This window comes from Solanum lycopersicum, chromosome 2 (genome assembly GCF_036512215.1).
Source record: "Solanum lycopersicum chromosome 2, SLM_r2.1".
Lineage (NCBI taxonomy): Eukaryota > Viridiplantae > Streptophyta > Magnoliopsida > Solanales > Solanaceae > Solanum > Solanum lycopersicum.
In genome coordinates, this window is record NC_090801.1 from 55,200,674 (window position 1) to 55,226,233 (window position 25,560).

The following is a 25,560-nucleotide window of genomic DNA, read 5'->3' on the forward strand; positions in this document are numbered from 1 at the left end:
AGACATCATCACAGAGAAAAGCGAAAGCGTCAGTCGTAAATTGGTTCTACCTCCTTACCCTAACTTTTATATTACCAATACCGTCGGTGATGGAATTATTCTAGAGAATATGTGATAACCCTAATGGGTAGAGTGAGGACCAATTTATAGAGGTTATGATTTAATCTGGTACGTACATCAAGTAAACAATGTACGGACGAGATATATTCCTTATTAAATACTATTTATGGTATTACTTGGGTTACAAATAAACTTGGGTCATAAAAAAAATAATTAATAATAATTAATAATAAGGCGAAATGGCCTGAGAGACCCCTGTACTTGACTTCGTTTGTAAGTTGGACCCTCTTACTTATCAATTTGTAAATTGAACCCCTGAACTGGTCAGAACGTAATATTTTAAGCCTGTTTTTCATCTGACTAGGGTGTGTGAAGTACTTTGCTTACATGTGGGATTCCATGTCATTTTTAATGAAATGTAAGAAATTACAAGTTAAAAATTTTAAAAAAATAAATCAAACCACTTTTCTAATTTCTGGAAATTTTAGATGAGCATTATTTTTTTAAAAAAAATTTATCCAAATAAGCATGTTCTTCATATTTATTCCAAATTGAACACTAAATTCATGTCAAATAGATGAGATTTTTCTCCATTCGACTTGAAAATTCAAATACAAGTTCACTACCACAAATCCAACAAATCTCAATCACAATTTTGAATCAATTTCACAAATTCACAACATACACTTGTTATTTTCAAGCTTTCTCTAGCTTATCATGGAGTTTTAATTATTCCATATCCACCATTATCCTTTGTGTTAATCCTTAGATCTCTTTTTTGAAACCTAAAAAATAAATAATAATCTTAATACTTTTAGACTAGAAAGTTAAAATCTAAAAGACTTTTAAACTAAGTGATTAGGGTGAATGGTTGATTTGTAATGAAAAAAAAAAGTGTGGGTTGAGAAGAAAATGGATGAAGGAGAGAATGAAGAGTGAGAGTGGTCATGTGGTGGATGAAATTCCAAGAAAAAGAAGAGAGAAAGGGGGCTGAGGGGGGGAGGAGAGAGGGGTGGGGGTGGGGTGGGAGAGGGATGGTCGAGGAAGATTGGTTTTTATTTTTTTTCAATATAATTTGATAGTTATTAGTATATTTAAATATTTTAGTGTAAAATACCTTTTTCACTTGTTGTCAAACGTGTGTTGTCACGTAAATTTCCAACTTAGCATTATCAATGACACATAAGTTCGGTCAATAGTAAAAGGGGTTTAATATATTGTGTTTTGATGAGTTTAGGGATTCAGTTGACAAATTGATAAGTAAAAGTGTTCAATTTACAAATAGAATCAAGTACAAGGGTCTCCCAGGTCAATCCGCCTAATAATAATTCTTACACGTTTTACCCTTGAGATAAAATGTTCTTGATAATGTAATGTATGTATCAAAAATATAAATATTACCGAATAATCAAATATAAGCTATGTAAAATAGTTCAGTTCCATGCGAAACACAAATTATTTTTGCCTAGCTTATGTAAAAAAAATCGATAGTTAAGAAAAGTTATAACTAAGCTCCTCTTAAATCTTATATGATAATTGAGAATAATGCAATTTCGTCACACTCACTCTAACAAACTAATTTGGGGAGTCATTTTTCACTAATAAGGAACAAGTTGTGGCAAATCAGAACAATTCTATATAAATCAGTCATCACAACAACATCAAATATAATTGTTTCAAGTTATTCCTCTAACCGCCCCATATCATGTAAAAATGTTACTATTTTGTGAACCAAACTATTTTTTCTTTTAATTACAACTTTTTCTAACTTCATGTTAATGTATTGAATCATTCACTGTATTAGCTTGTAACGATTTTCGTATATATAATATTGTCAGCTATCACAAAGTTACAAATTTATTTGCTTTCGCTGATATAAAAGGGAGGAGTGTACGCAAAATTCTGGAGGAGTGAAGTGGCAAGAAAATTATAATTATATTCATGACGTAAGAAATATAAATTAAATACAAAATTACAAAATACAAATCAATTTAAGAAACACTCCAAAATACATGAACAAAATAAAAAATAATTAATTAAGCTATCCCTTTTTTGAACTCTGATTTATGGAATTACAAGGACACATGTTTCAATCTTACGAGTATTGTTTTTCCACTTGAGTTAGGTTTATGGGATGAATTTTGAGACCTCCTTTCCACTTTTTGTTCCAAACTTCATACAATCCAAAATAAATTTTATCAGTATTGCTCCCTTTTCCTTTTTTTATAGTAATAGTTTCTGATATCATCTTTTTGTCATTAGTCTTAGTTGCCAAATTCACCTTTCTCCATTGAGTATTATCTCCCCATTTAGCCATAAGATAAATTGGTGAATCACTCCAACCGAACGCATCAATCATCAATGACATTGTAAATTCAATATTATATGATGTTTTTTTCGCTATATTAATATCATCGATGCAACCAGTTACCTCCAACCAATTTACTTGTATAAGTTCTGCATCATCCTTTCTGTATAATTCAAATATATTTGATAAAAACGTCAACATATTAAATACAACAGGAGATCAGTATAATTAAATTGATCTCAAGATGAATTTATATATGTACTCCTATATTGTCTTTTCATTATGCAAAATGTTGTCCTTTTATAAAAATTAATGTTCAACTTCTTTATGAAATCAAAATATAGTTGGCAAAAATAAAATTAAAGAAAATTGTATTCTTACTCATTTTTGGGTAGCTTCCAATAACGCTTATCATTTCCCCAAACGATATTAAGTGATTTAGGATGAATTATATAACCCTGCAAGCAACAAAAATAACAGAATTAAATAAATCAACATAACAAAATTCGATGGATTAAGAATATGTAACGAGAGAAAGAAGAATTGCAATATAGGAAGTATATGAAGTGTTCTGTACCTTTTTTGTTATAGAGAATGATTGATTGCCTTGATAGTGAAAAGATTTTGAAGCCATTTAATTTTCTATATAAGTTGAATTGTAAAGAATTTGGAGATTTCAGTGTCTTATAATAATTTTGGCTACAAAAATCACACATATATATAAAATATATAGAGAGAGAAATGGAATCAATAGTCACACGTAGTAATAGTAAGAGACATTTATATTAGCATAGAATATGGAATAAGATATCATGTCTTATATTCTAATACGTCGGCATGCAATTGAAGAAAACGTTTTATTCCTTATGGGCTTACTAAGTCAACTAACTAGGTATTTATATAAGAATGATTGCAACAAATATTCTCGTATTTTTTTCAATTTTATATTTTATTTTCACTTTTTCATCATATTTTGTACAAATGATATATACATATTGGAATGAATATGACTTAAGAAAGGAAATAAAATTCTGAATAGAAAAATAAATATAGAAAAGATATACGAATACGAATGTGTTTCTTAAATAGCTACATATTTATTTGACATACATGTTGAAAAGAATACAAACTAATCAAGAGATATAAGTTTCATTATACAAAATACAACATGAAAATTAGAATGAATATAAATGCAAATGGTATACAGATTGGAATGAATATGATTTAAGCAAGGATACAAAATTTGAAAGATAGAATAAATACACTGTGAAAAAAAGTATGTCAAATCAAATTTCTAAGTTAAAAAATTTTAAATTTAATAGATAAAACTATAACCTATTATCATAAAGTTTCATTACAATAATTATTGAAAACTGAATATTGAATTTATTTGACATACATGTTGAAAAGAATACAAACTAATCAAGAGATATAAGTTTCATTATACAAAATACAACATGAAAATTAGAATGAATATAAATGCAAATGGTATACAGATTGGAATGAATATAAATGCAAATGATATAAATGTAACGACCCTCTTAGTCGTTTTAGAAATTTCAACCATTATTTTTATATTAACCTTTTTAGTAGATTTTATGATTAATTTATATCACTTATAAGAATGAGTGACATGATTTTTAGATTTAATAAAAGATTATTTTGTTGCTAATAATAATGGAAAAAAAAGAAAAGAAAAGAGAAAAAAAAGAAAAGAAAAAGGAAATTAATTCAATAAATAAATAAAATAAAATATAAAGAAAAGGGGCAAAGTGCCCTAACCCTTTTAAAAGCTGCGAGTGCTCATACGAAGAAAAAAAAAACAGAAAGAAATACGCAGGTAAGAAAAGAAAAGAAAGGGAGAAAAGAAAAAGAAAAAGGAGGAGAAACATCGATATTTTTATCTCGAGATATCAAGGTAATTATTCTTATCCTTTCTATTAAATTTTTGTGTAACTAGGAATAGATTTTTAGGTTAAAATGTGTATAATTTATACTAATATGTGAACTTGTGAACTTGAGATTATAAATGTGTATAAGTATTATGGTTCAATCATTGGACAATGATTAGTCCTAATCATTGGACAATGATTACTCCAAGATTAGGATTATTAATAGTGGAACGATAAATATGAATTTGAACATTGAAAATAAGTGGTTTCAGCAAATAGTTTTGTAGTCCGCCATTGATGTGTTGGGCAGTTAGTTTCGGCTTTAATTATTTTCATTTGATTATCATATTAGGATTCAAGTTTTGATATATTGAGATATGTGTTAAATAGTGGGTGCATTATGATATATAAAAATCATTATAATTATGTTATTCGGAGAATTAAGATTTAACCCTAAACTTGAAATTCAGAAAATATGAGATTTGATCAATTGGTTGGAATAAAAATTTAGAAATTTTATTATAAATTTGGATGAGTTTTGGGTGTAAGCTAGAGATATAGCAATATGAATGTTGTTAGTTTCGAAATCATATCGTGGTTATTTATTTGAATAGATTTTATTGGTTTGGAAGTCAACCAAAAGAGGAAGGCTCAAGTTTTGGAGTCATTGTTCGACTATTTGAGGCAAGTGGATTTCTAAACTCTTGTTAAGTGTATTAAATGCGTGTATGTCCTTGTGGTATATGTTGGGAGTAACGGGATCGGTGATGGGTTGACTTGTCCACATTGATTAATTCTAATGATGAAAAGAATGGGGATAACAAAAGGCATTGAGATTAATTGTTTATGTGTGTTGTGTTGAGAAATGGTTGAAGGCTTGTTGAATCATTGTTTATGTAACTTCATGTTTTTGTGGTTGTGAACTGTGCGATGTTATGAAAATGGTCATCTCCTCATTATATGTGTGAACTTGTCATCTGCATTATTCTGAGGCATTGGTTGTGGCAAGTGTTATGTGCATTGAGAAATAATGGGTACTTAAGAGGATGTACCATTTCGAGGGACGTATCGCGCGCCGCGATGGATACTATATTTCGAGGGACGTATCGCGCGCCGCGATGGTTACTATTATCGAGGGTCGTGTCGTGCGCCGCGACAGATGCATGGACAGATATGTCCCCCATGGGTCCCGGACTGAGAGACAGCGGGTGTGTATCACTAGGTCAGACATGCATCATTATACTTGACATTGCATTCCATTACGTTGCACATACTTATCATTAGTGAACTTGATATTGTGTTTTGCTGATCTAGTGATTGCCTTTTTGTGGAACTTGTGATTGTTGAATACTGAGCTTGTTATTGAGGATATATAATTTGTTAAAGTGTTGTTGTTGAGGATATGTGATTTGTTGAAGTGTGTTATTGAGGATATGTAAGTTTTTGGAAGTGTTGCTATTGAGGATATCTAATTTGTTTAAGTGTTGATGTTGAGGATATATAATTTGTAAGGTGTTGTTGTGGAGGATATGTAATTTGTTAAAGTGTTGTTGTGGAGGATATGTAATTTGTCTAAATGTTTTTGTTGAGTTACGTTCTATGTAAACTGTGAGTTGTTAGGTTGGGCTGATGTTTATGTAGGTTGTAGTTGTGGAGGTTCGGTTGGGGGTGGTAGGAGTACCCGTATTTCATCCCCTTAGCTTGTGTTTAGAGGTTTACTTGCTGAGTACCGTGTAGTTTGGTACTCACCCCTTGCTTCTACAAATTTTTGTAGGTTACTAGCCCGGACTTTATGATATATTCTCTTCTTTTCCGAGGCTTCCTGCAGATTTTGTGAGGTAGTTGTTGGTCATCTCAGCATCCCTCCTTACTCTTGTTTATGATTTTGTTCTACTCTAGAAACAATATCATATGAGACTTATATTTTCTTTTGATCCGATTGTAATACTTTAGACGCTTGTACACGTGACAACCAGGTTTTGGGGGTATAATGTAAGTTGATAGTAAATTTTCCGCATTTTTATTGTAATAGTTAAGTTTTAGGCTTACTTGTCTTGGTGGGATAAGACGAGTGCCATCACGTCCATTTTGGGTCGTGACAGACATACATGTTGAAAAGAATACAAACTAATCAAGAGATATAAGTTTCATTATACAAAATACAACATGAAAATTAGAATGAATATAAATGCAAATGGTATACAGATTGGAATGAATATGATTTAAGCAAGGATACAAAATTTGAAAGATAGAATAAATACACTGTGAAAAAAAGTATGTCAAATCAAATTTCTAAGTTAAAAATTTTTAAATTTAATAGATAAAACTATAACCTATTATCATAAAGTTTCATTACAATAATTATTGAAAACTGAATATTGAATTTTTTGATTCCGTGATTTTCATAACAATAAATATTAGTGAAAATTGGATATTGATAATTTTATAGTTGTAGTACTTCTTTAGTTCTTTGATTTTCATAACAATAATTAGTGAAAATTAGAAATTTATTTCGGTAAATAAAAGTGTTTATAAACAAAAAAGATTAAATTTTTTATGGATATATATTGAATTTTTTAGAACAATGGTGAAAGACGTGTTTTTTAGAACATGGTGAGAGAAGAAGAAGAGATGGAAATTGGTGTATTTTGATAAATTGTAACTGATGAGACTTTTAAGTATTTGTTTCTTTTTTAAAAAATTATCTCCCCTAAATTTCCTCAATATGTTATATAAAAGTTGTATTCTTTAAATAAAAACAAATAATAAAAACATAAATAATATGCGTAACAAACTAAAATTTTGACATTTTTACTCAATATTGAAAGTGTTGCTAATGAGCCTTCTTATATGTTAAAATATTGATATTTAAAAAAATTTCCCCAAGAAAATGAAGAATCACTTGATTCTACTCGGCCAAAATTAACTCAAACTAATAAAGCCACAAGTTCCAATAAAAAAAATGGGAAATGCATAAGTACCCCAATCTGTGCTCAAAATTCTAGAGACCCTATTACCCCATGAACTTATTTCGTAAATAATTTTTTACTTTTTTTCAGCCTACGTGGCACTAGTTTGGAAAAAAATTCATAACGCATTAGGCTCATACGTTAGTGCCGCATAGACCGAAAAAGGATAGAAAATCAATTAGAAAAATAAGCTGAATAGAGTAATAAGACATCAATATAGTATACAAATGGTATTACGTGAAAGTATTCTTTAAATATAATTTTCTCTAAGTTTTTAAAAACATTTTTTAATCATTACTCCCTCTGTCCCATTTTATATGTCATGTAAATAGTTGAATAATAATACTTGTTATTTCATTAAATCAATGCATAAATTATCATATTCTTTTTTTTTATGCTTGAGAGTTATTAGCCTTGAAAATATACATTTGACCAATTTAATAAAGTTAAGTAAATGATTCATGTTCATTAGTTAAATTAATTAATCAAAATAAATTAATTCTTATTCATTAATTGAAACTTGAGTTTCAGAAAAATTAAATAAAAATAGAAGAATAAAATTATATTATTTCTTAATGCAAGTGCAAAGTTAAAAAGGTGACATATAAAATTAGACGGAGGGAATATTTATGTATTCTTGTAATACTTTCATATAGTTTTGTGATGAGTAAATTTCATCTTAAAAAATTATAATCAAAATGAAATATTTAGCTCTTACATCAAACCCTTGTATATAAAATGAGAGAAAGGGAGAGCAAAAAGGAATGATAAGGAAAAATATTTTTTCTCATCTTATCCCGTATGATCAATAATGTTTTTACTTACCCTTTAATATCTATCCCGTGACGTATTTGTGGTGCATGTAAAGCACTTCAACACATGAAATTTGTTTAACATGTCCTAGGATGACATCAGTTTTATAAACAAAATACAGCGCACAATTAAGAGAATACTGATAAAATGAAAATATGTGAGATTATTAAAGTTGAAGGGTAACCCGTGTATTTTCACTTCTTATAGAAGAACAAACGTAATATCCAACTTTTAATTATCTTTAAGTTAATAAGCTCAATATGATTGGGAATATTCATAGTTTCATTCATGATGTGAGCAATACAAATACAAATACCATTTACAAATTTTATTTAAGAAAAACATACTCTGAAATACGTGAATAATAATAAAACTTTTAACTTCAATTTATTCTATTTTAAATTCTGATATACGAAATGACAACACTCGATTTATTCAATTTCTAGATTTCTATTAAGTTTATGGAGTGAATTTTGAGACCTCCTTTCCACTTTTTGTTCCAAACTTCATACAATCCAAAATAAATCTTATCCACATTGTTCCCCTTCCCTTTTGTTATCATAATAGTTTTTGATATCATATTTTTGTCATTAGTCTAATTTGTCAAATTCACCTTTCTCCATTGAGTATTATCTCCCCATTTAGCCATAAGATATATTGGTGAGTCGTTCCAACCGAATGTATCAGTCATCAATGACATTGTAAATTCAATGTTGTATGATGTTTTCTTCGCTATATTAATATTGTCGATACAACCAGTTACCTCCAACCAATTTACTTGTATAAGTTTTGCACCATCTTTTCTGTAATTCAAATACATTTACCAACAACATATTAGTTGACATTAAAAAATATACCGTATGTTAATCCAATTAAATTGATTTATATAAACTTAATTAATTAGCACCCTTTAGTTCTTACTCATATTTGGGTAACTTCCAGAAGCGTTTATCATTTCTCCAAATAATATCAAGTGCTTTCGGATAAACTATATAACCCTACAAACAACAAAAATAACATAATTCATATTTTTAAAAAAAAAAAATAGAAACTCGAACATAACTTAATATACATTGAAAGAAATTTCTTGCACCTTTTGTGTTTTGCAGAATTTATTATGATATGTTATAATAAATCAAATATATATAGAGATAGGAATTATTTTCATGCATGCATGGGAATCAACTACGTTGTATGAAAGAGGCATTTAGCTAAGCATACCACCGACTAAAGTAGAAATGTCGGATTTTAGTCGTATGAAACTTAATTTAAATATCGCATATTTGATGTTTGTCAAATAATTAGGTGCAAATTAAATAATTTTAGTACAAGTTGAATAGTGACGTTCAAATAAGATACATCGTGATTTTTATTTTTTTCTTTTAAAAAAATGTTATTGTTAATACCTTATAGGGTTTACTGGATGTAAATCTGAATTAATCGAAGTAATTAGCTTAACAAAATCGGAGATGATTGGACGTTAAAAAGAAGTTAAAAGTATATATATATACTATAAATTATTGTCAAAATTGAACGCATAAAACTAGAACCGTCCTTTGTCAAATTGCTAAGAGATGGAATAACATTTACCCACTACAAACTGGTTTTGTGTTATATTCTCACATGTTTAGCATAGATATTATTCTTTCTGTTCATTTTTATTGATTCGTTAATTTTATATGTCGTTAAGAAATAATAATAATTGATATAAGTATTTTATTATAGTATTCCTATTAATTAGTGTATATTCTTAAATGAAATTTATTTAGAAAATAAGTCAGTAATATTGGTGATAAAATAGAGATTTGTTCTTTTGTCTTTTCTTGCATACTTAAGAAGTAACAAAAAAAATGAAAATGTATTAATGCTAAATATGTCATTGAACTCTCATAATTAAAAGTTTGGTTCATTTATGTTATTATCGTTAAAGAAAATAATTATTTATATCATTATTGTTAATGGTGGTTTTGCAAAATTATTTTTGACACGTGACCAATTATAATTTGACTACGTCATCAATTTATTAAATAAAATAAATTGAAAAAAATAATTCAAATTTTTTTCAGAATTATGATTTTTTAATTAAAAAATTAATGACGTGACTAAATTATAATTGATCACGTGTCAAAAATGATTTTATAAAACCATTATTAAAAAATAATGGCATGAGAGTCTTTTCTTTAACAATGATGATATAAATAAGCTAAATTTTACTGACGGCATAAATAAGATTTTTCCGAAAATTTAATGGCATATTTTATCTTTTTCCCTTTATTAATAGTAGACAAGTAAAAATTAACGATTGGTGTAAGTATCTTTTTGATTGCTTTAGTTGACATCTTCCACTTTTAGACCTTGTTTTCATTGCCTTTTTAATTAATTAGATGTCAAATACCTGGTGCTGAGTTCTAGAAAAAGATTGCAAAAAGTTGTAGTTCAATTGACTCTATTTGTTTTTCTATTTTCTTAAATATATATAAATAAATGAAACATGTAAATTAGGGGTGGGAGTAGAGGTGAAGTAAAATTTTTAATAAGGAGCTCAAAATTTATAGAAATAGATAGCCGAAAGGGTTCAATATCTACTATATATACCTATAAACTTATTTTAATCAATATAAGTAATATAATTTTTTACTGAAAGAAATTCGGATGAACCCTTCATACAAGGTAGCTTCGCTCCAACACAAATAAGATAAAAGTTTAAATAATCAACGAGTTACTAATATTTTTCTTATTAGATTTTTTAATATTAATTATATTAATTAAAAATAATAATTAAGCACTCAGTATTTGATGGTGAGGAGCGCAAATTAGTTTATGCTTAAGCCGATAGAAAGAATAATAAGTGAAAGTGAATACTAATTACTTATTTTTCAACATTCAATAATATACATTGACTAATATAAAAATTGTGACGAAATACATATACTGGTCACAGATTCAAATAGTTTATAAAATAGAAAAATGGACAAATAAAAATAAATAAAATAAATATAAAATATAAATGGAATAAAGATGAATGAACCAAGCAACAGTTTTCAAACTTAAAACTTTAAAAGATTCATATTCTCATTGAAGCGGTCAAGGGAATGATATGATGTTTGTTTGTTTCTTTCTTTTATATCAGTTATTAATAATAATATTAATTTTCTATTTTTAAAATATATTGTGACTTATTGCACTTTTTGCATAGTTTTCAAACTTAAAACTTTAAAAGATTCATATTCTCATTGAAGCGGTCAAGGGAATAAGCAAGCAATATAAGAAGACTTGTTAATGCTATGATATTTGTTTCTTTCTTTCTTTTATATCAGTTATTAATAATAATATTATATTTATAAAATATTTTGTGACTTATTGCATCTTTTACATAGTTTTTAAATATGTATATTTCAAATCCAAATATTAATCAAATTAAATAATTTTGCTATTTTTTAAAAATTAGTTGTACTAATCATATCTAGGAAAAGTACATTCAAGGTTTATATATTTTTTGTGAAATATATGGCTAAATACTAGAGCCGTCAATATGGGCTACGCCCGTTGGGCCGGCCTGGCTTAACCCGAAATTTAATAGGGTTGGGCTAAGATTTTTGGAGCTCATTTAAGAAAAAGGTTTTTTAGTCCGACCTGAATAAGTCTGCTTATTTTGGGGCTTGAAAAATATCGATAGGGTCAGCCCGTGGGCCAATAAAAAGTAATTAAAAATATAATATGATATTAAAATTTAAAAATAAAGAGAGTTCAAAATCAAAACAATTAGTATAATATTTCTATTTAGATATTTATATTTTTAGTTTAAAAAAATTAATAAATATCAAGGAAAATGCACAAGTACCCCTTAGACTATGGCCAAAATCATAGAGACACACCTTAACTATAAACTAAGGTCCTATTACCCCCTGAACTTTTTTTTTGTAATTTTATACACCTTTTGTCTTATGTGGCACTCTATGTGACTCCACGCAATTGAGGCGCATCAGAGATATTTGGATGTCACGTAGGCCAAAGAGGTACACAAAGTTTCAAAAAAAATAAATTAATAAGTTCAGTGGGGTAATACGACCTTAGTAAGGTGTGTCTTGAATTTCGGTCATAGTCTTGGAGGTACTTGTGTATTTTCCCTAAATATTATAAAGATAATTTTATTTGTGAATTTGATTAACAAGTAATGACATTAAGGTCTGATTTGTTTCCATTAAAATCAAGACGTCTGAATTTGAATACGCATTTAAATATTAAGATGTGCATTAAGATCTAGATGTGTAAATGTGAATAAACATTTGAATATTAAAATAGTCTCTGAATCTGAACACTAAATTACTGGAACAGTTTGTTTTCAATATATGAATGCACATATGAAATTTAACGTTATATCGATAAAATATTATCAAAATCTTGTTAGTAAAATAGTATTTTTCATATAAAATTATATTTTGAACTTTTTTACCGTAACAAGGTAATATGATTTATCTTTTAAGAACTCAACATCAAGTTACATCTTTAATATGACTATTTTTTGCACTCAAAATACTTTGAGAATCTAATATAATGCAATTTGAAATAGTTTATATAGAGTAGTAAATATATAGTGTAGAAAAATATTTTATTTTATTTTATTATAAAAATTTATTATTGTTATCGATCAAATAACTAATATTTTTTTTTTGAAATCGTGCTAAATATTATATCATAACGTAATATTGTTTTGTCGATATTTATGATAATATTTTTAAATTATAATTTATAATTTAATTTAATAATTGTAAAAAAAATATATATTTTTAAAAAAAGTGGACTGGCCGAGCAAGACTGTAGCCCACGTACTTGTGGGCTGGGCTGACCATTTTCTGGCCCACACAAAAAATGGGCTAGCCCGGTCTGATCCGTAAAATGTCAAAACCTATATGAATTAGCCCTAATGGGTGGGTTAGACCATATTGACAGCTCTACTAAATAGAAGTAATAATTAATTATATAAAAACAAGAAGAAAAATGTCATAATTAATTGCGAAATGTGGATCATTTATATGGTTTTTCCCTCTTTTAGATAGTAATACTTTTTTTTCCCAAAAGAGCAGTAGTTTGAAGATACATGATGGCTCGATTAATATTCTTGAGAATATTGACGGTAAATAATTTTTTTATTTTATTAATTTGTCTTATTTATGTAATTGAAGCCACAAGATTTTTCTACTTGTTGACTATGCTTGTGCTTATTTTTGGTGATCGAATAGAATGGTCATTGATATTATGAATTGCTAGAGAGAATAAATTGCATATTTAGATTGTTATCGAAAAATGTCATTCTTAAGAATATGAAAGATCATTTATAAAAGTGAGCTTAGAGAAAATAAATTTTTGATATTATCATAATAAGTGAATGAGAAATTGCTAACTGAAGTAGTTCGAAAGAATACACCTCGTACTAAGTTAAAATTATATCAATCTATTAGATATTGTGTTATACCTCAACACTTCACTTAATATGGATTAAAGAGGGTGACATGTAACACAATCTTTAATAGATTGATATAATTTTAACTGCTTTATTATTTATTAGTTAAGTAATTTAGTAAACATAATCTTAATCTTTACAACTCGAAAAATTGTTCGAGAAATAACTAATTGTGGTAAGTTAATGCTGATTCTCAACACATAGAAATTGCAATTGTGTCACACTCACTGTAACAAGGCTAATTTGGGGAGTCATTTTTGAATAGCAGTGAACAAAATGTGGTTAACAGAATAACTTATCATCGTAATTAAATAGGAAAAAATTTGAAAATATATATATATATATATATATATATATATATATATATATATATATAAATTTTGATCGAAATCGATGTAACAATCTTAAATTTTGGGCTAAGTTTATTGTCCCATGCACTATTTAATAGTATATTTTAAAAATATATAAGTGTCTACGTGAACAACATCATTATAAATAATAATGTGTCGATCTCGACAGTTATATATCTTTAAAATACACTATCAAATAGTGCAATCGATAATAGTCCTGCCCTAAATTTGTTACAGTAATTTCGATCATAATTCAGATATATTTCGAACTTGTTGCCCTAACTAAATTAGATATAATCCTCAGGATACTCCTCCTATAGTCCTATATTTATGAGACTGTTACTGTTTAGGAAACCAATAATTTTCTTCGTAGTTTCATTTATGAGTTGAGAAATACAAATACAAAGTCACAAACACGAATTTATTTAACAAAAATATCTCTTGACAATTGAGTTACGAATGACAATTATAAATGTATTTCTAATATTACTTCTTCACTTGGCTAAATTAGTTTTTAGGTCTCTATTAAGTTTACAGAATGAATTTTGAGACCTCCTTTCCACTTTTTGTTCCAAACTTCATACAATCCAAAACAAATCTTATCAGTATTGCTCCCTTTTCCTTTTTTTATAGTAATAGTTTCTGATATCATCTTTTTGTCATTAGCCTTAGTTGCCAAATTCACCTTTCTCCATTGAGTATTATCTCCCCATTTAACCATAAGATAAATTGGTGAATCACTCCAACCGAACGCATCAGCCATCAATGCCATTATAAATTCAATATTGTATGATGTTTTCTTCATTATATTGATATTATCGATGCAACCAGTTACCTCCAACCAATTTACTTGTATAAGTTCTGCATCATCGTTTCTGTATAATTCAAATATATTTGATTGAAACGTCAACATGTTAAATACAACAGGAGATCAGTATAATTAAATTGATCTCAAGATGAATTTATATATGTACTCCTATATTGTCTTTTCATTATGCAGAATGTTGTCCTTTTATAAAAATTTATGTTCAACTTCTTTATGAAATGAAAATATAGTTGGCAAAAAATAAAATTAAAAAAAATTGTATTCTTACTCATCTTTGGGTAGCTTCCAATAACGCTTATCATTTCCCCAAACGATATTAAGTGATTTAGGATGAATTATATAACCCTACAAGCAACAAAAATAACAGAATTAAATAAATCAACATAACAAAAACTCGATGGATTAAGAATATGTAACGAGAGAAAGAAGAATTGCAATATAGGAAGTATGTGAAGTGTTCTGTACCTTTTTTGTTATAGTGAATGATGGATTGCCTTGATAGTGAAAAGATTTTGAAGCCATTTAATTTGCTATATAAGTTGAATTGTAAAGAATTTGGAGATTTCAGTGTCTTATAATAATTTTGGTTACAAAAATCACATATATATAGAGAGATAGAAATGGAATCAATAGTCACACGTAGTATTGGAATATGGAATAAAATATCATGTCTTATATTCTTATACGTCGGCATGCATTTTCCTAAGTGCGTATAAATCAAGAGTGTCGCGCGTGAAATTAATAATTAAGATATGAGTTTGATAAAATTCAATAATTTTTATTTAGTTGGTATATTTGTTTTTAAGGTAATCACTAAATATATATTAAATTTTAGAACTCAATATAATAAAAAATCGCCATATTGAAATTCATAAAATTAAAATTGTGACTCTATCAACATAAATCAGATTAATTTATTCAATCATGAAAAATGACCGAACCCACCAATAAAAAGTTCAGAATATACTCCTCACTATAATGAGTTGTCAAAATTGAATAATATAACATACCTACAATAAATTTGACAGTGTATATTATTCTCACGCGGTGAATATTATTAGTTCACATATTTCACATTTAAGATGATCTCTTCATTGCCTTTTTTTGAAAAAAAAAATGAATTATCACTTGATTCTAGTATAGATTATAGGGTTTTAGACCATTTTCTTTGCTATATTTCATTATTGGTTATGCATTTTACTATTGTGTTTCAACTTTTTTAATAAATAATTAATTTTTAATCATGGATTTTGATGAATAATTATAGAATGAATTCTTGTTACATTTTTTATATATAGAGCCGTTTAATATTTTTACTTGTTCAACTATGTTCTTATTTCAGTTGATTTGCAAGTTCATAGATTTAAAAGAGGCTTTAAAGATAACAAAGTTTTGATATGGTCAATAATGAGCGGCGACATATTATTGCTAGCTAGAATAATTTGAGAGAATACGTCCAGTAAATTATGATCATGATTGATCGAAAAATAATTGTGATAAATCGTGTTTAATATCCTGCAAATCATACATCACTCGGGGGATTCAAACCACACTAGACAAGCTCTGTACGATAAGTTCAACTCAGAAGGCATTGAGCGGGAATCAATCTCATAGTCCAAAACCTAAAAGGTAAAAAAAATCATGTATGCATGCACTAGATTAAAGGGGGAAATGGAATAAGTCATGACATCTAAGACGAACGCATTTTCAGGAAAATGGAATATATTCACATCGTATCTCTATTTTGATAATCAAAAATATACTCCAAAGTCGACGTACTGACTATAATTAATTGTCAAAAATTGAATCATAAAGATAGAGATAGACTCCAAATTGATAAAATCTCGAATAAAAATTATCATGACGCGTTAAGAATATTAGAGTACTATATTATATCGTTTTCATTGCTTATATATTGATTACTTGGTTCACATATTCCACTTTTAAAACATCTTTTTCATTTCCCCTTTTTATCAACTGCCACAAAGTTTTAAAAGTAAGGGCCAGAAAGGGTCAAATCAAAATTCCACCTATTAATTAAATTAGTTGCATTAAGTAATGTTTAAATAACACAAAAAATGAATGTGGATTTCCTTTTATATTCCAAAGCAAAGCAAGTAGTCTAGCTTGTCTCAATTTCATTATGTCAATGCGATATTTAAAAATATTAAATATTTGAATTTTAAAGTAGCAAGAATTTTAGTTAATTGATATTATACTTTTGTAATGATTAATGGTCAAATTAAGTCTCAATTGGATTATAGTAGAGTGTTGGGGGTTTTGATTCCTAATTAATGAATTGTACAATGTCTAATATTACTTAGCGTGTCCAATGAATAAACTCAGTCAATAAACAAATAGTCCTGACTAAACTCACTAAATGATAATGAAATAAATTTTAGGGTATTTAAAACATCTAAGATTATAATGTTTTGCACAACTATGAGTATTTTGTAGTTATTGAAAGGTGTGGGGATGCAAATTGAACCACTGAATTAAGTGTTTACTGTGGAATTTTCGAATTTTTAACCAAACTAAGTCATTATATAAAACAATTTATCAAAGTAATTCATTTTTCTAAAATTTTACAAAACTAGTATAAACGTATTTCATGGTAACGTTTTAGGGGGTAATAGGACATTAGTATAGTATAAGTGTGTCTCTGGGATTTCGGGCATAGGTTGAGGGGGTACTTGTGCATTTTCCCAATATTATATGTGTAAAGATTAATTTCTCTAATATAATTGAATTAAATATATCAAAGCCAATTTTTTTTTTTAAATGAGACACGTAAGAGATAAAAACAATTGTTGTATGTCACTTAAATTTCTTTATTCCTTTTGCGCATATGAATCACATAGGAGATAATAAGTTTCATCAATGTAATTATGTATACATCGTTCTTAAATAAACATAATACAACAAGGAATTTTGCTTCTTGTTATAAGAACGAAAGGTTTGTGAAAAGCAAGGTCTCAACAAAATCAAATCTAACAAATTAAATGCTTTAATTCAAATATCACATCAATACTAGACTGGTCTCTAAGTTAATCATCATTGGGTTTGAGATGATGTGATTATATAATTTATGAAGATTATCGTTCAAACAATCCACACTCTGATTCCACATGTAAGATTAAATACTTTTTATGCATAATATCAAGATCTTGAACACGATAATCTTACATAAAGATTGTCAAGAGCACATAACTAATGAGGAAGACATCATCACAGAGAAAAGCGAAAGCGTCAGTCGTAAATTGGTTCTACCTCCTTACTCTAACTTTTATGTTACCAATACCGTCGGTGATGGAATTATTCTAGAGAATATGTGATAACCCTAATGGGTAGAGTGAGGACCAATTTATAGAGGTTATGATTTAATCTGGTACGTACATCAAGTAAACAATGTACATACGAGATATATTCCTTATTAAATACTATTTATGGTATTACGTGGGTTATAAATAAACTTGGGTCATAAAAAAAATAATTAATAATAATTAATAATAAGGCGGAATGGCCTGAGAGACCCCTGTACTTGACTTCGTTTGTAAGTTGGACCCTCTTACTTATCAATTTGTAAATTGAACCCCTAAACTGGTCAGAACGTAATATTTTAAGCCTATTTTTCATCTGACTAGGGTGTGTGAAGTACTTTGCTTACATGTGGAATTCCATGTCATTTTTAATGAAATGTAAGAAATTACAAGTTAAAAATTTAAAAAAAAATAAATCAAACCACTTTTCTAATTTCTGGAAATTTTAGATGAGCATTATTTTTTTAAAATTTTTTAATCCAAATAAGCATGTTCTTCATATTTATTCCAAATTGAACACTAAATTCATGTCAAATAGATGAGATTTTTCTCCATTCGACTTGAAAATTCAAATACAAGTTCACTACCACAAATCCAACAAATCTCAATCACAATTTTGAATCAATTTCACAAATTCACAACATACGCTTGTTATTTTTCAAGCTTTCTCTAGCTTATCATGGAGTTTTAATTATTCCATATCCACCATTATCCTTTGTGTTAATCCTTAGATCTCTTTTTTGAAACCTAAAAAATAAATAATAATCTTAATATTTTTAGACTAAAAAGTTAAAATCTAAAAGACTTTTAAACTAAGTGATTAGGGTGAATGGTTGATTTGTAATGAAAAAAAAAAAGTGTGGGTTGAGAAGAAAATGGATGAAGGAGAGAATGAAGAGTGAGAGTGGTCATGTGAGTGATGAAATTCCAAGAAAAAGAAGAGAGAAAGGGGGCTGGGGGCGGAGGAGAGAGGGGTGGGGGTGGGGTGTGAGAGGGATGGTCGAGGAAGATGGGTTTTTAATTTTTTTCAAAATAATTTGATAATTATTATTATATTTAAATATTTTATGTCAAATACCTTTTTCTCTTGTTGTCAAACTTGTGTTGTCAGGTAAATTTCCAACTTATCATTATCAATTACACATAAGTTCGGTCAATAATAAAAGGGGTTTAATATATTGTGTTTTGATGAGTTTAGGGATTCAGTTGACAAATTGATAAGTAAAAGGGTTCAACTTACAAATAGAGTCAAGTACAAGGGTCTCCCGGGTCAATCCGTCTAATAATAATTCTTACACGTTTTACCCTTGAGATAAAATGTTCTTGATAATGTAATGTATGTATCAAAAATATAAATATTACTGAATCATCAAATATAAGCTATGTAAAATAGTTCAATTCCATGCAAAACACAAATTATTTTTTCCTAGCTTATGTAAAAAAATCGATAGTTAAGAAAAGTTATAACTAAGCTCCTCTTAAATCTTATATGATAATTGAGAATAATGCAATTTCGTCACACTCACTCTAACAAACTAATTTGGGGAGTCATTTTTCACTAATAAGGAACAAGTTGTGGCAAATCAGAACAATTCTATATAAATCAGTCATCACAACAACATCAAATATAATTGTTTCAAGTTACTCCTCTAACCGCCCCATATCATGTAAAAATGTTACTATTTTGTGAACCAAACTATTTTTTCTTTTAATTACAACTTTTTCTAACTTCATGTTAATGTATTGAATCATTCACTGTATTAGCTTGTAACGATTTTCGTATATATAATATTGTCAGCTATCACAAAGTTATAAATTTATTTGCTTTCGCTGATATAAAAGGGAGGAGTGTACGCAAAATTCTGGAGGAGTTAAGTGGCAAGAAAATTATAATTATATTCATGACGTAAGAAATATAAATTAAATACAAAATTACAAAATACAAATCAATTTAAGAAACACTCCAAAATACATGAACAAAATAAAAAATAATTAATTAAGCTATTCCTTTTTTGAACTCTGATTTATGGAATTACAAGGACACATGTTTCAATCTTACGAGTATTGTTTTTCCACTTGAGTTAGGTTTATGGGATGAATTTTGAGACCTCCTTTCCACTTTTTGTTCCAAACTTCATACAATCCAAAATAAATTTTATCAGTATTGCTCCCTTTTCCTTTTTTTATAGTAATAGTTTCTGATATCATCTTTTTGTCATTAGTCTTAGTTGCCAAATTCACCTTTCTCCATTGAGTATTATCTCCCCATTTAGCCATAAGATAAATTGGTTTATCACTCCAACCGAACGCATCAGTCATCAATGACATTGTAAATTCAATATTGTATGATGTTTTTTTCGCTATATTAATATCATCGATGCAACCAGTTACCTCTAACCATTTAGCCATAAGATAAATAGGTGAATCACTCCAACCGAACGCATCAGCCATCAATGCCATTATAAATTCAATATTGTATGATGTTTTCTTCATTATATTGATATTATCGATGCAACCAGTCACCTCCAACCAATTTACTTGTATAAGTTCTTCATCATCGTTTCTATATAATTCAAATATATTTGATTGAAACGTCAACATGTTAAATACAACAGGAGATCAGTATAATTAAATTGATCTCAAGATGAATTTATATATGTACTCCTATATTGTCTTTTCATTATGCAGAATGTTGTCCTTTTATAAAAATTTATGTTCAACTTCTTTATGAAATGAAAATATAGTTGGCAAAAAATAAAATTAAAAAAAAATTGTATTCTTACTCATCTTTGGGTAGCTTCCAATAACGCTTATCATTTCCCCAAACGATATTAAGTGATTTAGGATGAATTATATAACCCTGCAAGCAACAAAAATAACAGAATTAAATAAATCAACATAACAAAATTCGATGGATTAAGAATATGTAACGAGAGAAAGAAGAATTGCAATATAGGAAGTATATGAAGTGTTCTGTACCTTTTTTGTTATAGAGAATGATTGATTGCCTTGATAGTGAAAAGATTTTGAAGCCATTTAATTTTCTATATAAGTTGAATTGTAAAGAATTTGGAGATTTCAGTGTCTTATAATAATTTTGGCTACAAAAATCACACACATATATATAGAGAGAAATGGAATCAATAGTCACACGTAGTAATAGTAAGAGACATTTATATTAGCATAGAATATGGAATAAGATATCATGTCTTATATTCTAATACGTCGGCGTGCATTTGAAGAAAACGTTTTATTCCTTATGGGCTTAACTAAGTCAACTAGCTATGTATTTTATTTAAAAATGATTGCGATAAATATTCTCGTATTCTTTTTCAATTTTATATTTTATTTTCACTTTTCTGTCATATTAGTTTTATATTTTTGATACATCATTGTACAAATACAATATAAAAATTAGAACGAATACAAATACAAATGATATACATATTGGAATGAATATGACTTAGGAAAGGAAACAAAATTCTAAATAGAAAAATAAATATGAAAAAAATATATGAATACAAATATGTTTCTTAAATAGCTACATATTTATTTGACATACATGTTGGAAAGAATACAAACTAATCAAGAGATATAAGTTTTATTATACGAAATACAACATGAAAACTAGAATGAATATAAATACAAATGGTATACAGATTGGAATGAATTCGATTTAAGCAAGGATACAAAATTTTGAAAGATAAAATAAATACACTATGAGAAAAGTATGCGAAATAACAGCTAAAACTATAGGTGTAGAAATTTCTAAGTTAAAAAAATTTAAATTTAATAGATAAAACTATAACGTATTATCATAAAGTTCCATCAATAATTAGTGAAAATTGATATTGAATTTTTTGATTCCGTGATTTTCATAACAATAATTGGTGAAAATTCAATATTGATAATTTTATAGATGTAGTATTTCTTTAATTCTTTGATTTTCATAACAATAATTAGTGAAAAATGGATATTTATTTTGGTAAATAAAAGTGTTTATTAACAAAAAAGATTAAGAAAATTGGATATATATTGAATTTCTTTAGAATAATGGTGAAAGATGTATTTTTTAGAATATGGTGAAAGAAGAAGAAAGAGATGGAAATTGATATGTTTTGATAAATTGTAACTGATGAGAATTTAAGCATTTCTTCCTTTTAAAAAAATTATCTCCACTAAATTTCTCCAATATGTTATATAAAAGTTGTATTCTTTAAATAATAATGAATAATAAAAACATAAATAAGGTACATAACAAACTAAAAGTTTGACATTTTTACTATATATTGAAAGTGTTGTTAATGAGCCTTCTTAAATGTTAAAATATTAATATTTTAAAAAAAATCCCAAAATAATGAAGAATCACTTTATTTTAGTCTGCCCAAATTACCTCAAGCTAATAAAGTCACAAGTCTCAATAAAAAAAATGGGAAAATGCACAAGTATCCCTCAACCTATGCCCAAAATTCTAAAGACACACTTATATTATACTAAGGTCCTATTATCCCCATGAACTTATTTTGTAAATAATTTTCTACCCCTTTTCGGCCTACATGGCACTAGCTTGAAAAAAAATGTCAAGACGCATTGAACCCACAAGAAAGTGCCACGTAGGCCGAAAAGGGATAGAAAATCAATTATAAAGTAAGTTGAGTAGCGTAATAGAAACTTATTATAGTATAAGTATGTCTCTGAGATTTCGGACACAAGTTAAAAAACTACTTATGCATTTTCCCTTAAAAAATTACAAAATTATAGGTTGATTTTACTTTTCTACTTATTCTTATAAAGACTTTTAAAATTCACTTTTTTGCTCTGATTTCTAAGTTTCACCACTTATTCATCTAAATTTTATGATGTGAAAGCAGTATTTGAAATTATAAATATTTAAATTTCAAAATATCAAGAAATTCATTAGACCTTAGCAATATGCATTCACATATTTTGCATGAACTTTAAATAACTTTTTATATTAGTAATATGCATTCACATCTTTTGCATGAACTTTAAATAACTTTTTATTTGGGGAAATCTAGAAGCCATTGAGGAGTAAGGCAAATAAATTGGGTAACAAAATTTATCCTCAAATTCTTCTCATTTATATCTGAAATTTCAATTACATATTTATTTCAACTATATTTCACTCGGTGAGAGTAAGTTTTTTTCATTTTATACCATTTTCTTTGTTATATTTTCATTTTATACCATTTTCTTTGCTATATTGCATTATTGGTTATGCATTTACTATTGTGTTTCAACTTTTTTAATAAATAATTAATTTTCTATCATGGATTTTGATGAATAATTATAGAATGAATTCTTGTTACATTTTTATATATAGAGCCGTTTAATATTTTTACTTGTTCAACTATATTCTTATTTTAGTTGATTTGCAAGTTCGTAGATTTAAAAGAGGCTTTAAAGATAACAAAGTTTTGACATGGTCAATAATGAGCGGCGACATATTATTGCTAGCTAGAATAATTTGAGAGAATACGTCCAGTAAAGTATGATCATGATTGATCAAAAAATAATTGTGATAAATCGTCCTGCAAATCACACATCTCTCAGGCACGACTCAGAAGGCATTGAGGGGAAATCAATCTCACAATCCAAAACCTAAAAGGTAAAAAAATCCATGTATGCACGCACTAGCTTAAAGGGGAATAAGTCATGACACCTAAAACAAACGCATTTTCAGGAAAATAGAATATATTCACATCGTATCTTTATTTTGATAATCAAAAATATACTCCAAAGTCGACGTAGTAACTATAATTAGTTGTCAAAAATTGTATCATGAAGATAGAGATTGATTCCAAATTGATAAAATCTCGAATAAATATTATCATGACGCGTTAAGAATATTAGAGTACTATATTATATCGTTTTCATTGCTTATATATTGATTTATTGGTTCACATATTCCACTGTTAAAACATCTTTTTTCATTTCCCCTTTTTATCAACTGCCACAAAGTTTTAAAGGAAGGGCCAAAAAGGGTCAAATCAAAATTCCACCTATTAATTAAATTAGTTGCATTAAGTAACGTTTAAATAACATAAAAAATGAATGTGGATTTCCTTTTATATTCCAAAGCAAAGCAAAGCAAGTAGTCTACTCTTGTCTCAATTTCATTATGTCAATGCGATACTTAAAAATATTAAATATTTGAATTTTAAAGTAGCAAGAATTTTAGTTAATTGATATTATACTTTTGTAACGATTAATGGTCAAATTAAGTCTCAATTAAATTACTTAGCTTGTCCAATGCATAAACTCAGTCAATAAACAAATAGTCCCGACTAAACTCACTAAATGATAATGAAACAATTTTTAGGGTATTTAAAACATCATAAATTATAATGTTTTGCACAACTATGAGTATTTTGTAGTTATTGAAAGGTGTGGGGATGCAAATTGAACCACTGAATTAAGTGTCTACTGTGGAATTTTCTTTGCCATATATATTTGAATTCACTAAATTTTAAAATTAATTTGTACATTTGCCACTATTGCAACATAGTTTTCTCGTTCTATTCTGGAATTTTTTTATCCAACTATATTGACAAAAATGAGGGGTAAATTACTTAGAGTACACACAAGAGTTGTCTTTTTTTGAATTCCAAGATAACCCGCAGTTGTTACAATCTTTGTCCTTCGGGTGAGCACTTTGTGATTTCTGGATAAATCCCCCACTGTGTATTAGCTTGCAAATCACATAGGGAATGTAAACCGCATTAGGCAAACCCTATGCTACAAGCTCAACTCAGAAGGCATTAAGGGGAGATCAATCAGGGGTCATCCGTGTGGATAACCACCCTCCTAACCAACTAAGTCATCCCGAAGGACTTATTTTTTTTATTTTTTAATCAAACAGGAAAATTATAATCCTTTAATAATATTTTTTTCCAATTTTTTTTAAATATTTTAAATTATTAATTAGGTTAATTTTACAATATTTTTGGTTTAATTTTCCTAATTAACAACATTGTATCCATAATTAATATATCCAAAAAAATCATTATTAATATGTATTCAAAGTTGCTAAAGTATTTAACAACATTAAGTGTTGGTTATAAATACACTATTATATTATTGCTAATAATAATATAAAGACAATTATATTATTGCGGTAAATTATTCATTTGTTGCGATGAATATTTTAAACTTCTTTCCGTGAAACTAGTTAAATTGAATATATGTAATATATTTATATTAGGAGGGGGGGGGGGGGGGGAGAGAGAAACTTGAAACAAATAAAAGAACAAATGTAAATCAATTTAATTATAGTTATAATACGAGTTTTATTCATGATATGCCAACAATCAATTAATTATTTTCATCATACGTTTTTTCTGTAGTACAGCAAAATCAATATCTAGTTAAATCTCCGTTAAGTTTAAAAAATAAATTTTGAGACCTCCTTTTTGTTTTTTTGCTCCAAACTTCATACAACCCAAAATAGATCTTACCAGTATTATTGTCTTTTCCTTTTCTGATCATAATACTTTTTTATATAAATTTTTTCCCATTAATCTCACTTGTCAAATTCACC

At 27.6% G+C, this 25,560-nt stretch overlaps 2 protein-coding genes and 1 long non-coding RNA gene across 3 annotated transcripts; all 3 read right to left on the reverse strand.

Moving 5' to 3' along the window:
* Window positions 1-1,976: 1,976 nt before the first annotated feature.
* Window positions 1,977-3,073, reverse strand: LOC138341777 (uncharacterized). The gene is made up of 3 exons (XR_011214724.1): window positions 2,946-3,073; window positions 2,750-2,826; window positions 1,977-2,531 (listed from the first exon to the last, which is right to left on the reverse strand). It is a non-coding gene; the product is annotated as an uncharacterized lncRNA (long non-coding RNA).
* Window positions 3,074-14,198: 11,125 nt separating this feature from the next.
* LOC138341779 (protein PHLOEM PROTEIN 2-LIKE A9-like) lies at window positions 14,199-15,266 on the reverse strand. Its single transcript, XM_069293522.1, has 3 exons — window positions 15,145-15,266; window positions 14,948-15,024; window positions 14,199-14,728 (listed from the first exon to the last, which is right to left on the reverse strand). Exons 1-3 carry the CDS (start codon window positions 15,199-15,201, stop codon window positions 14,368-14,370), a joined length of 495 nt encoding a protein of 164 aa, XP_069149623.1. The 5' UTR covers window positions 15,202-15,266; the 3' UTR covers window positions 14,199-14,367.
* Window positions 15,267-19,875: 4,609 nt separating this feature from the next.
* LOC138341780 (protein PHLOEM PROTEIN 2-LIKE A9-like) lies at window positions 19,876-21,126 on the reverse strand. Its single transcript, XM_069293523.1, has 3 exons — window positions 20,979-21,126; window positions 20,783-20,859; window positions 19,876-20,562 (listed from the first exon to the last, which is right to left on the reverse strand). Exons 1-3 carry the CDS (start codon window positions 21,033-21,035, stop codon window positions 20,055-20,057), a joined length of 642 nt encoding a protein of 213 aa, XP_069149624.1. The 5' UTR covers window positions 21,036-21,126; the 3' UTR covers window positions 19,876-20,054.
* Between the last annotated feature and the right edge of the window lie 4,434 nt (window positions 21,127-25,560).